Source organism: Aptenodytes forsteri, unplaced genomic scaffold, assembly GCF_000699145.1.
Source record: "Aptenodytes forsteri isolate BGI_AS27 unplaced genomic scaffold, ASM69914v1 Scaffold54, whole genome shotgun sequence".
NCBI lineage: Eukaryota > Metazoa > Chordata > Aves > Sphenisciformes > Spheniscidae > Aptenodytes > Aptenodytes forsteri.
Window position 1 is genome coordinate 5,756,865 of NW_008796044.1, and position 14,269 is coordinate 5,771,133.

Consider the following 14,269-nt stretch of genomic DNA (forward strand, 5'->3'; position numbering starts at 1 on the left):
AAAGACTTTGACAAGGTTTAATTGAATGGCCACGAGTCAGTCAATTTCTATCAAAAAAAAAAGTTGTAACTCTAAATGTTATGTGCTAGGGGATGTAACCTAGTTGTGCTCATTTATCTTGAGATCACTAGATTGTGTACACTAGGGTGGCACTAAGTGGTAAAAATATTATTATAATGTAGAAGATGACTGTTTGTCAACACCTTTATTTATAGTGTCTAAAATTATCATCTGTTTGGTTTCTTCTTGCAGAGAGCAATACATTGTTATATCTAATTTAGGGGAAATCGATTTCAGGTGATCCAAAATTCATCAGAAGTGTTTACATAATCAGAATGATAGTATCCCAAACTGGTAAGAAGGAGGATACATATTTCAAATCCCTCCTTTATTGTTTTTGCCCGTCTTTAGCCTATCGATAACTATTAATTATGATGCTTTACCTTTGTTGTTGTTTGCTTTTTAGGCTGTAAGATCACCTAGACTTAAGCAAGTTAATACTTTCAACACTATTAAAAAACTCCAAAATTTCTGTGTTAGAGCACATTCTAAAGACTTTTTCCCAATATTTCAAAAATATTTTTTCCTCAAAATCTTTTTTTTTTCTTTCCCCCCAACAGTGGAAACATTCTAATTCCCAGGAGAGACATAGTGCAGTCACTCTGCAGTGTGCCACAGAGACTGCTTGTCTTGCGTAGAGATAAAGATAGAGCAAGGTTAATGAGCAGAATAGCCCAACCGAGCAAGAAATAACCTATCTAGCAGTATTCATAACAAAATATTACTAGTGTAGCATATGAACTGGGTATCCATATAGACATGTACAAATTGTATACTTTCTTATATATAGTCTTTTTTAAAAGGGTGTTAGGGTGTGTATTGCATACATGTATGTTAAATTTAACAAAACAGTCATGCTGGGCTATGTAGACCTAAGTTTATCAGTAAATTCACTTAGTAAATTCTTTTGGATGCTAGCTGCTTTCCCAGAATTCTGCATATGGAGAAAGATAGACACCAGGAGTTAGTTTCTCACATAACTTAGGAAAAAGGCTAGGAGGTCGGTAGGATTATGCCTAAATTTAAATATGTGTGTGTGTATATACACAGACATGTATGTCTATATATATGAATATATCTTTTTTTACTCCTTAGATACTAGTTTTAAGAATCCCTCTGTAATGATATAAGATTATATTAAAACATAGAAGTCTAAATCTTGTTTATTCTTATGTCTCCATTCCTCTTTTTAGAAGTGTGAGAGGCAGGAATTTACTTTTCTTCCCCACCCAAAAAACTTCTTGAGCTTTCTCCCTAAACTTAATGCCTCTTAAAGCTATGTACAAAAAGCCCTGCGTACCTGTCCTTGCTCATGTCCTCAAAATGAACACAACTTTCTGGTAACATAGTTGTCAGAAACTTAATGCTTTTGGGATGGCCTGAGGGATGCAACGGTAAAGGTCATGCAGCGTAAATCAACATGATTATTTTCATGTAATGTTTTGTTTGGGCCACTTTCAGTCTGTGTATTTGAGTATTCAAAGGTTCCTGCAGGTAACTGGAAATGAAAGTCTTCAGAAATTGAATATTTTAGCTTACATTTTGCTAGATGGAATTCTGAAGTTTTATATTTTCAAGATAGAGCAGTTTTGGGTAGGAAGAGTGTCTTTACATAAGTTTCAGTTGTTACATGGAAGGTCTTTTGTTTATTAAAGCTGGAGGAGAAGATCCAAAAGCCGATTCCATGTAGGTATCATTTGAAGAGAGCTAGCTGTTGTGGAGGATGATTCTTCAGCTTTTATTTCTTCTTCCTTTTTGTATCATGAGGCATATACAACATATAATAATTTGCAATTTAAAAATAAGCCTATATTTGGTCTCATTAACTCATTAATAGCTTTCTCAGTTGTGAGTAGATCACCCTTCCTGAAATGCATCTTACGAAACTTTTATAACCTTGAACATAATCATGTTTTACTTAGACACCTACCATGTTTGCATGTTAGTAAACTATTTTTTTTCTGGTTTCTATAAAATTATGTGTGTCAAGAACAAACTGCACACTATTGCCAGAAAAATCCGTCTTTTTTCCTTCATTTTAACGGTGCTCTGAAATTCTCCTACTATCCATATATTTATTTTTGTGTGTGTGTGTGTGTATATTGCTATAGAACTATAACATGTTTAACTAATCAAACTCAAGTTTGGTTTAAATTTACAAGCACAAAAGGCCACCAAAATGTCAGGAAGAAAACTATAATTCAGTTTTTATTTTCTCTGGAATTAATGCATATAAAAAAACAATTTAAGTATAATACAGAATTTGCAATGATACATAATATTGGTGTATATTATGCATACACAGAAATTTATTTAGAAACAAATCTGAAATGACTAACCACGTCTTGGCAACAAAGTTTCTTCATTCTTGTCACTCATTTTTAAATGAGTGACAAAATGCTAGACTCTCCCCAAAACACAGACTATCAGTGTACAAGTAAATCATGCAGGAATGTTCTAATTCAGTCAACAAATTCAGATTTTTTTATTATTATTTTAAAGCAGAACACTTTTCATTTTAATATTGTCAGGACCAGTCCTCTGAGCCTTGCAGTATCTTTCTCTGTGGAACTGGCAGTATTTCAGGCTTCTAAATCAGCACTGAACATGATCATAAGAAGTACATTTCTAGACTTTTTCTTAATTCAGAAATTTGTTGTCAAAAGTTGGAAATTCGTCTTTAGTTTTTGTATAATGAAAACTTGTCAGTGATTGTCCATAGAAAAATCTCAATAATTTTTTTTTATTTTTTTGTTGAATTAATTGCAATTTCTCTCCAGTGTTTTATTTGGCCTTTGTCACCACTCACAAGTTTTTCCTTGAAGCTCGTGCTGCCTCTGGCCATGTTAATCTTTGGGCTGGGCCCAAGAATTACGTTGTTGGTCTTCCCCAAAATCACGAGATTAAATCTGTTAACAAGTGAGTATATCATGGTCAGATGGATGAAACACTGGTAGACTTCTACACAGTCCACGCACTCCCGTGACAAGTATATGCTGTATAGTGCTTTGCTCGTATTTGACTTCAAACAAGAAAAATAACATCTATGTATTTTACAGAAGTCTGTTCTAGAGGAGCAACTTTATCAGCCTTAGTTTTACTGTCTAGTTCATATATCAAAACCATAACTATATCCAAATTATACCTTAGAAATTTTTTCCAGTTGCGATTACAATCAAATGTTCCATGCATTTTTCATCTTTCATGAAGCTTTCTTATATAAGTAATTTTGCCATGTTTCTGTAGTAGACTTTTGGTGCTAGGTATATCTGTTAAAGTATATTTTGTAAGACAACACAATAGGAGACAGCTTACGGGCATAAAGGAAGTTTGATGAAATTTTGGTGTTATTTATCACAGAGCAAGAGGTTCTTGCTGATGTGTTATTCATTTATATTATTTCCAAAAGTATTAAATGTATACATGTAAATGTGATGATATTTTAACAAACAAATAACAAATACTTCATCAGAGCAGTATCAGTAAGCACCTGGCTGCCTAACACCTTGTTTCTTGGCAAAACGGTAAGATTTAGAGCTGTTGTTAATTGGTACCCCAGAAGACTTCTATTCTAAATCACCTGCCTTTGCATCCTCCTAAATGTCTCAGTAGTAAAAAATTGACACTGAAAATTGTAACTGAAATTTCAAAAATTCCAGTTCTACTTTCATTGCTTCCTTTATGTTTATTTTCAGTCAAAGATTGATTCCCCCCGCCCTTTTATTCTTTATAAAATTTGCCTTGTAAAAATAAATGCTTTCAGGAAGTTCAGATAGATTTTCAACTTTTCTCCTGGAGAAGTTTTTTACGCTTATCTTTAACAGAGAAGAGGTTTCTTGTTTCATGGAAGGATTTAATTTTTAAGATAGAATCACTTACAAAGAATTGTTTTGATCTGAACGAAGATTTTGCAATCTCCTGGAGGGAAAAAGAAATCTGTACCTGAAATTTCTAGGAGGGAGGGCAACTACCTTTAAATGTCATGAATATGAAGCTTATTCATATTTGAAGACTTCCCAATGAGAATTCCCCTTAACTAATATTTAGCTCCACCATTGTGATATGTTCTTGCAGGATAAAAAAAAAGAAAATTGTTTCCTCCTTATGTGTATATGCATTATTCATGGTTTTGGATAGAGAGCAAAAGTCTCATTCACAGGAAATCACTTGAAAACATGACTAACCTTAATTTTTATTTAAGTCCCATTAAATGGATGTATCTGCTTAAGTAAAGTTACAAGCTCATTTCCCAAATCAGATAATCTATTTACTGTTTATGGTCAACTATATTTGCTGCACTAGAATGGAAATTACACAAACATCATCATGGCCTTACTTATATAATTTATTCCTTCCACTTTACTAGAGATTGCATTGGACTGAATTATCTTGGCCAGAAGTGAAATGGAGGAAGATGTTTTTCTACAGAATCACAGTGTACTCTCTATTTTTCTTTCTTGGTTGGCTAAGGAGATTTATCCCCCTTTACTCTAAAAACCCCAGAGATGTGTTTGTGATATTTTAGAAGATGTTGGTGTAAGGTTCAAGCTGAGGACAGGACACCAGCAGGCCATTTCCCCATTTTTTCCTATTCTGTGCCATACTTCAAACAGCAGTCCTGATTTTGCATATTTCACTTGTTGGCTTTTGGTTTAGAACATTGGATTTTGTGCAGCAGTTTGAACAAGTTCATATTTCATTATTTTTATTGAAATATCATCAAGCCAAAGATACTTTAGACTCTTTCATTTTATGTGGGCACTTATTCTGCAATGTCTTAAGTATGGAATCTTGTGTGTAAGTAATGGATGCCAAAAGAAATCGTGTTTTCAACCATTTCTTCAGAATCCTACAATACTTACAGCTAAGTTATTGATGTGTTACCAATGATAATGATCAAGAAATCACATATATCAGAGGGTAAAACTGGATGCCTAGAAGTTGAACAATAAGTAGTTAGAGCCGTGTTAAAGCTCTGTGTCCACATCTTGCCTTTTTTCTCCCTTTCTTTTTTTTTAATTCTCACAGGTCTCTTGGTTTTTTGCTTAGATTTTTAGGCTTTAAAAAGCTCAAGAACCTAAAGAAAGCCCTGATTGAATTTGCAAAGTTTCTCTGGATTTTCTGACCTGAAACCAAACAAAGTAACCTGAAATCATAAGTCAACCTAATTTTACTGTCCTCTAACCGCATGCTTTACAGCCTGATGCAAATCTTAGGTGTATAATGCAATCCAAGCCAATGCATGCTAACATGGTTTCCTAAACAGTTGCTGTAACGCTGGCAATAAATTCCATTTTGTACAGACAATGGAAATGCAGTGTTTGTTACATTCTTAAGGACATTGTTTCACATAGGGATGTTTTGAAATATTAGGCATTTGTGCTTTATAAGTTCATATAGCTTTATCTCAGCAGACTTGCTTATCATGTCAAAAATGTCTGTATAGCTTTAAGCAGGTGCCATTTGAAAATCATTAATTCTTTTTTCTTCCAGAGTGAACCTAGCAGCAGCTTATACAGGACTGTCTAGAGATCAGTGGTTCTTAATCAATAAGTCAAACCTTGCTGATGAGGTGGAAGTTCCTTATTATACATAAAGTGCACTTCGTACTTTCATCTAATCTTGCCAGAGTTACTGTGACTAGTCAGGAATAGGATGTTACTGGTTTTCCAAGCAAAGCTCAGCTGTAAGACGTGGGAAACTATGCTATAGATAGTACTAAGATCTTTATCTCTAACAAATTAAATTATATGTCTAGGCATGTCATGTTGATCTTCATTGTGAAAGGGATCTTTATTTCTGTCTTCAGTTCTTAAGAATGTCAGTTCACAGGACCTATAAATGCTGAGACCTAATCTCAGGTGTTAATCTTTGTAATAGACTGGGTACTTCTGTTCTCCCTTCTTGGTTTAGCTCACCATATTTTGCTTTTGGCTAGTGGCAGCCCTACTTAACAAAAGGATATTTCTTTTGAATTTACAACTGTTTTGTTTCACAAGGATTTTCCATCAGAGATTCCAGCCCTACTGCCTATTTTATCCATGGCTTCTGAACCATTCTGTCATAAAATGAGCCATCAGTACCTGCCTGTAATTGAAGGTTATAGGTGAAAATGAACAGTATATGAGGATGTAAATGTGTCAATATTATATCTTTTCAATGCATCGATATAAATTTACCTCCTACTTATAAAGCTGTGTTTGGCATAACAGTAGAGCATAATCACCGAGATGCTGGTTTACTAGACGTTAGCAGTTTCAAAGATCTGGTCATCCTTGGAGGATTCCTGATGTACATACGTGTGTATGTATGTGTGTGGGAGTTGTAATTTCCTTGTATTTTACAGTTGCTAATGTATTAGTGTAAGAGGAATTCCTCAAGAAAGCCATCATTTTGGAGTTTCTAGGTAGCAGGAAGAATATATAATGGTAACATTTCTACACTTTCCTTTGTATTCCCTTTGTTTGAGGCCATCAAAAAAGTCATGGCCTCTTTCAAGGCCCCAGAGTCAGCTTTTCTTCCAGTTGACCTGGACCTATAAGTGAATACCATTTGCATCATGTATTTTGTCATCCACCTTTAAGATTGATTTATAAAAACCCCACCCTCTTGCATGGTTGCTGAGCTCTGGTCATTTCTCCTCCACTTCTGCTTTCACCTTTTATTTCCATGGTACTTACTGCTGCTTTTTCTTCATCTTCACATCCTCCCTTCCTTCCTTGTCCCTGGAAATTTCTCCATTAAGTTTGAACTCTCCTGTTCACCATAAAGAGTCTAGTTCTATGGTTGAACAATCCTTCAGCACCAAGAGATCTTTTTAACCTTCTTCCACCTCCTTTTGAAACCACTTTTACACTTACTTTTCCCCCAGAATAATTTTAACAATTGTTTTCATATCATCATATCTTCCTTGGTCAAGCGACCAGTTGGAAAAAATACATTTACATCACAAAGTTATGTTACCTTGAGGAGCAGGGCAAGGCAGTAATAGCACCTCTGAAGCCAGAATATACTTAGGCTAATTGTTGGCTTAGAGGTCCCTATATCTTTTAATTAGTTGTCCTATTATTACCCTAGAGTGCTTTAATTTTAAATGAAAGATAATAGCTGCCTTATCTCTAAGGAAACTGGTCTTGATTTTATTAACTTACAGGACAGAAGAATAATTGGCACATATCATTGTCCAGAAATGTATTCAACAAAGGTATCTTTCATTGTTTTCTAATGTTTTTATCCTCAGAGACTTAAAATTCAGGTCCTGACCACTTATGGTCATTAAAGATCCCATGGCACTTTTTTATAGCGTGGTCATCTCAACCCCAAGCATCTGGCCAAATATCAATTTATGTAACTGTTCTGCTTACCTAACATTCCCCCCCACCACTCACCCACCCCATAGTTTCAATTGGCTACAGCATTCTCCATTTCCTCGACTGAAATATAGTGTATTGTTCTGCACTGTCAGTCACCACATTTCGCCTCAGAGGTGATTGCGCTTCACTGGGAAGTGAAGTGGTTCTTCTTTCTAAAGCTTGTAAAGCGCTTTGGGATCCTTTTGAATGGGCGGTGCTGTGTACAATAAATGTAATCCATTATCATTCAGTCTCAGGCTTCACTTAGTTACAAAAGCATGTTTTATTTAGAGTTGGGCGAACCTGCTTAGTGGAAATAACACTCCCAGACACTCCCAGCTCTATTCTGACAAGGAACCTTTTGTCAAAGGTTGAAATGTTAGGTTAATTTCTTTCTGTTTTTTTTTTTGTTGTTGGGTTTTTTGGGTTTTGTTTGTTTTGGGTTTTGTTTGGTGTTTCTTTTATATTCACATTCATTTGTATTTCTGAATTGGAACTTTGGGAGTTCTTCAGATTGGGAATTCAAAATACCGTGAAAAATACAGTTCTTGTTACGGTCAATCCACTGTTCCGGGTGTAGGAGGGTCAAATTAGTGTTTGAGAAGCACCTGAACTTTGTGGTGCTTACCTGGCTATCTAACACTTGAAGGTTCGCCCATCACTAATTTTTACTGTATTTTGCTTTATTTATTCTGAAAAATTCCTGGACTATTGGAAAATGCTGTGCTCCAAGTCTGATATCAAAGTGATATGTGCAGAAGACACTTTGCCCTAGAAGATAGTTTAGAATATTGCTAAATGTTTTTTCTGCCCAGCATCACTAATCTTACTAACTACTGCCAAGATTACCAGATATCTGCAGCAGTTTGCTGTGTTAAGAAATTTACTGAAATGAGAACAGAAGTGACAAAAGAACCGAAGCAAAAAGTTAACCGGAGTGATATCATGTCACTAAAACATGTCTATATCTAACTCTAGTAGACTAAAATAACTTTTCTTGCATTTGTGTTGCACAGAAAGTATATGAGTGTGTAAAGAGCACTCAAATTTCTAATAGCATTGCAGATCAAAAGGATAAAATGCTTAAAGTAGATTTAAGATGTGAACAAATTTGTTGGCACTAAAATCTTTCCAAAGATAGTCTCTTAGAATGCACAACGTTGAGGTGAAAATAACCCAGGCTCTGGCCTAAGGGGTAAAACCATTGCATTAGTGGATATTACGTCAAACTTCCCCTGATGTCATTGGAACTAAAATTTCTGTTCTTTTCTTAAGGCTATGTGAAACTATGGAAAATGCAGTTTCCAAATGGCTTTGCACCCCTCTTGTAAGACACTTGCCTACTTGTTTTTAGACATTCTTGGGATCAATGAATACCAAGTGTCTATAATTGCTTTTATTTTCAGGATACTGAAAGTCTTATTATTTGTCTGAGATCTTATAAAAAAAATGACAGCCAATTTTGTCTTACCCCAAAAATCATGAAAGAATTTTCTAAATAACTCCACTCATTATAAGAAAATGTTTGAAAGCTCCCTTGAGAAGTTTCGCAGATCTATTTGAAAGCTTTTGCATATGTTTGCTTCTGTTTGTATTACAATAGCAGAATATTCTTTTTGTCTTAGTTTTGTCTGATGCAGATGAGAACTGATTTGATGGCCTTCCTGGCTAGAACACGGTGTTTCCTCACCATGCTCAATATCGTGCTACAGAGCTCTTAAAGGAATTTTTTTTGAGTTCCAGCTCAACTTTCCCATTTTTCCAGTGCTTCTCAAAAAAGATTGATTTCCCTAACACACCAGAAAATTCAAAGATTTCATATGGCTTTAATGGAAAGCAAGCAAAAATAGGTTATTTTGGCTGCTTCACATTGAGTCATCGCATTTAATCTAAAACTAAAATATAATGAAACTAGAGGGGTGCAAACTCACATAGATTGGAATAAAAAAAGAGAGAGAGAGGGAAATCTGGCGTCTCAGCGATGCCAATTTTTATGCATCACTTGAACAGATGTAATCACTCAAATGGCAGTGTTTCAGTAGGTCCAAAGTACTTTTGTGAGTATCCAACTTCCCAGTTCATAATACTTTGCAGTGGATGCTACTAAAAAGCAACTGTTTTCCACCCAGTTCTTTCACTGAGCCATGTGAAATATTACATAGATTTTTTTTTTTTTTTTAAATAACAGCAAATACGGTGCTATATTGGGTAGTGCAGCAAGGTACCTGCTGCTGACTGCTGGCTTCTAAATATTACAGAATAGACTAATGCTGTATTATTGTTTAGAAATCCACAAAAGTCACAGTTTGTGCACTTTCAGTAATAATCATAGTATATGTTATGTACATTATAAATGAATAATGTGGATGAAGTATCCTTAAAGGAGCTCTGGGACAGTTTCATCCCTTATTTGGCCTGGAGTATATCTGCACTAACATCACTAAGTCAGTGTAATTAATTAGCAGCTCATTAGCTATCATTGCTTTTAAAGTATTTTTATTTAATTATACTCTGTCATCACACAATTCAAAATACATACTTAGAGGGAAGGCTGAGGAGAATTAGACCTTCATAAATAACCTTAGATTTGTTTCCTATAAATGGATTATTTTGAAGTTCTCCTACCATACTTCAGATCTACTGCAGATTGCCTAAGAGTAGAGTTTAGTTCCTCATCTTTGAAATCCTTCTAATTGTCTAAGGGGGGTTTTTTACAGCATTGCATTAATATTTTTTTCACTGAACTGCCTTTAGAAAAATATAGAGTAGCTAAAACTACCCATTGAAACAACTGTTCAATGTACATTTGATGTGATTACACTCTGTATATGTTTTTCCTTGTTCTAAATTGCAGATCTCTGCTATTCCAGCGTTCAGGTCTCCACAGCGTGCCCTGTATTTATGAAATTCATTAGCACTGGGGAATGGAGTTTCCACATAGGTATAGTTAGACTATGTCGGTGCCTTTCCCCAAGTAACCCAGTCCTGTTTGGAATATAGGGACTGAAAATTTGCATTCTCTTGTGCAGTGCTCTGGGCCTCATTTTATAGAGGCAGAGAGACCTTGTGAATACCTGAAGCTTTTGTCAGAGCAGAAGCTTTCATTTGAAAGAAGCAAAACCAAAACAAAGCAGACCCTTTTCCATTTGATTTCCCTCCAAAAACCCCGAAAAGTTCAACGTTCCCCCCCAGATATCCTACCCAGTGGCAGAATCCCAGTTTCAGGAGCTGAGCATGTACTCCGTTTCCCGGTATTGCTTTTGCTCACTGAATGTGGTGTCTAGGGAAATACCATTTACTCCATAATACTATACTGGCCTTATTGCTCCTTGAGTTCACAAATAAATGACAATAAATATAGTTACAGCTATGCTTAAAGTCTTTTAGACAGGCTGACATCCAGTGAATTAGTAATGTTAGATCTAGCCCTTGTCAGCATGGCTTCAGTTTGCAACTGATTGGGCTTCCTTTCTCTCCTGTTAAATCTGCTCTCTTATTTTTTACAGATGGATCCACATGAAAATATTTTGTTGAGCACACTTGAAATTAAAAATGAGATGGCTGCCTCCGAGGCTGTGATGGGGCTTGGGGACCCTAGAAGCACTATGCTGGCCTATGACACTTCAAGCATCCAGTACCGGAAAGCTGGCTTACCCAGACACAGCTTTGGTCGCAACGCCCTGGAGCGACATGTGGCACAGAAGAAAAGTAGGCTACGGAGACGTGCATCTCAACTGAAAATTACCATTCCTGACTTGACTGATGTAAATGCCATAGATCGATGGTCGCGCATATTCTTCCCTGTTGTTTTTTCCTTCTTCAATATCGTCTATTGGCTTTACTATGTGAACTAAGAAACAAAGCCACACAGGAAGCAAGAACTGGATTTCTCTTCAAATCGGTTGTACAGCCAAAAGTGGGACTTAGAAAAATTCTATTCAGGAAAAAAAGTTATTTTAAAACACCTTAGTTGCTGGCCCACTCTATGGTCTGTTTTTATAATGTTTTGGTTATATCTGCTAAATCGTAAATATGTTAAGTTGCAGTATGGACATAACCCCTTATCAAAATACAAGTGCATTTTGAGTGTGAAGGCAAATTGGATTTGACAATCACTTCTGTCTCATTGTCCCTCACTCTCTCTTTTTTTCTTTTTTCTTTTTTTTTTTTTAATGGCCATTTGAGTTTAGTGATACAAATTATAGAGCGGCATTTGAGAAACAAGTTCTAGTTTCAACAGCAGTACATACCATTCCCAGGGAAATTGCATATCCAAGACGTGCATCTACACTTAAGAGAGTGTACTAAGTTGTTATCATGCTTATGAAACATATACGCTTTACCTTTTAAATGTGTAAACTTGAAAACAAGTAGTGCCTATCATCTTCCCAAGATGATGATGGTCAGAGGTTTCCCAACCATATTCAGGTATTTCCTGTTATTTATTGAAAGAACTAAACCTTTGACTGATAATTTTAGGGTTGGGTGTTTGCACAGAAGCTGAAGCAAAAAGCACTAGTTTTGTTTGGATTTTAAAGAGAGAACATATGCTCACAATCATGATGACTGTAGTTGTGGTCAATAGAGGAACGTAGCAATGGTATAAAAATGCATCGACTCCGAATGGGTAGATATGCTGCTGTTTTGTGTTGGGGAAAGGAAATCAGCTGTCTAAAGTGCCAAAATTGGTTGGCCAAATAGTAATTCTCTAGATGGCTAAAGGACAGCAATGGTGCCCTGCCTTTCTAGGGTAGGTAGAGCTAGAGAGCAACTATAAAATACAGGGCCAGGGAGAGGGAAGGCTACATATATGTAAAAGTGTGTGTATATATATGTGTGTGTGTATATATATAGTGCAAATGAATGTTGTCAGTTATAGTACATACCTTAGTCTGAAATACTCATGTGGAGTTGTGTGATTTCTTCCAAGTTTGCAATCTTTCCAGTGTTATGCTTGCCCCTGTTGTTATGCTTAACACCTCACATCCAGTTTGATTAAAGGTATCGTACCTCTTTCAGCAGTAAAGATCTGAGCATACGTACTTCAGTACAAAATATACTGACAGGGTACTTTCTCAGTCTGGATTAGGCAATACCGTTTCACTTTTTATTTTGTTTTCCTTAATGCACTGTTTTAAAGGGAAAAATCTGGTAACCATCACTTTAAGAGTTTAATTACACTCTTGAATGTTTCCTGCTTTAGGGTGATTTCCATTGAAAAAATAGAATCACAGAGTCCTAGAGTCATAGAATCACAGAATAGTTTGGGTTGGAAGGGACCTCTAAAGGTCATCTAGTCCAACCCCCCTGCCGTGGGCAGGGACATCTTCAACTAGATCAGGTTGCTCAGAGCCTGATTTCAGCAAATTTCAGTTTTACTTTAGGAAACGTTTTGAAATAAAAGGGGGTTTTTTCATTCCATAGAGCTTTACTCTTATAGGCAAAATAGAAGAGACAAAAAGTAGAATTTTATAGGCAAAGTAGAGTTTGCCATTTAGTCCGTTGTGGAACCTTTTTCTGTAATGAAAAAAAACATTCCCAGGAACTGTATAAAAAGTATAAATTCCTGATGGCTTTTACTAAATCAGATCCCCAAAATTGTTTGACACAAAATATTTCATGAAGCAAAAGCCACATCTGTTGTATCTATGCTACCTCTCATCTGCATACAGATTTCTGAAAGAAACTAGAATTCAAGTATCTTCCAAATAGCAAAGGAATTTTTTCAGGCAGATACTTTTCCCCATTTAAGTATTCCTTTGGCACTACTTTAAGATAGTTCATAAGAACATTTTTCATAAAATATTTTCTTTGAATTTTTTGTTCTTCCTTTAAAAGAGTAATTTTCTTACAAGTTTCTGTGGGGTTTTTTCCCCATTTGACAGTGAGTGAGAGTGATAGGAGGAAAACAGTTCTGGGAACTAATAGGCCAATTTTCTGAGTTTGTTTTGAGCATATCATATGCTTATTTCTGCTTCAAATGGGAGAGAATACTTTTGAGCCTGAAATGGGATTTGCCAGGCGTACACACCACCTGTTGTTTTCAAGGGAGTTGTGTGTACGTTCGCGTAGTGCCTCCAGGTTCAGACTCTGCAATATGTAGAGACAGACTTTCATCATGTGATTAACTTTCCAAGTCAAAACGTTGCTTTTTGTTCACATACTTAATTGCTGACTGCATTTCATGCATAACGCAATAAGCTTTGTAGATGCATTTGGAATTTCAACTGATAGGTATGAAACATGTTGGAATTTTTTCCCAATTCTAAGAAAAGGAGCCACATCAAAATTCAGTATTTCTCTTCAAAGTCTGTTCTTTAAAAATGGTATTAATTATCATAAATAAAAGCACTCTTATAGTATTCTTCTGTACAAATTTTTCTTTCATTTCACAAATTGCTGCCGACTCCTTTTTTATTTCACAGAAGCGTAGTGTGAATACAGGGAGCTCACAGCCTGCTTGTGGTTGATACACATCAAATATAAAACATTACAGAGAATATGTTGACTCTCTGCATTGGTTTACTGCATCAGCGATTATGAAAACCACAGAGATTGAATCCTAGAACTGCACACTAATTTATCTGAATTTACAGTACAAGCCATAATACTCTCTGATGTTGCTATTCAGAGAGTGAAAGAAAATGTCCGGTTTCTGCTCAGGTGTCACTAGGAAAGATATATTATCCGGGGGGAAGGAGCACTTTCGCTTTTACTATGTCCTTCTGGCTATTAATGTGATGTATAAAATTAGTGAAAGAGAAGGATTCTATCATTTTGTACTAAGGCTTAACACTGTGATACAAAAAGATGGGGGTGAGAAAGACTGGCGAGGCACTTATCAAGGGAAAAGTATA

General features: G+C 35.8%; 1 protein-coding gene across 3 annotated transcripts in view; it reads left to right on the forward strand.

Annotated features, from left to right (window-relative positions):
• GABRB2 (gamma-aminobutyric acid type A receptor beta2 subunit) overlaps window positions 1–11,325 on the forward strand; it is a 180,857-nt gene extending 169,532 nt beyond the window's left edge. The window contains exons 10-11 of one of the 3 annotated variants that reach the window (XM_009285716.1): window positions 7,214–7,264; window positions 10,919–11,325. In XM_009285716.1, coding sequence (XP_009283991.1) covers window positions 7,214–7,264; window positions 10,919–11,266 — 399 coding nt within the window. In that variant the 3' untranslated portion in view covers window positions 11,267–11,325. Of the gene's footprint in view, window positions 1–7,213; window positions 7,265–10,916 lie in introns of all 3 variants that reach the window. The other 2 variants (XM_019473825.1, XM_009285717.1) reach the window with 2 other exon arrangements.
• The last annotated feature ends 2,944 nt before the right edge of the window (window positions 11,326–14,269 follow it).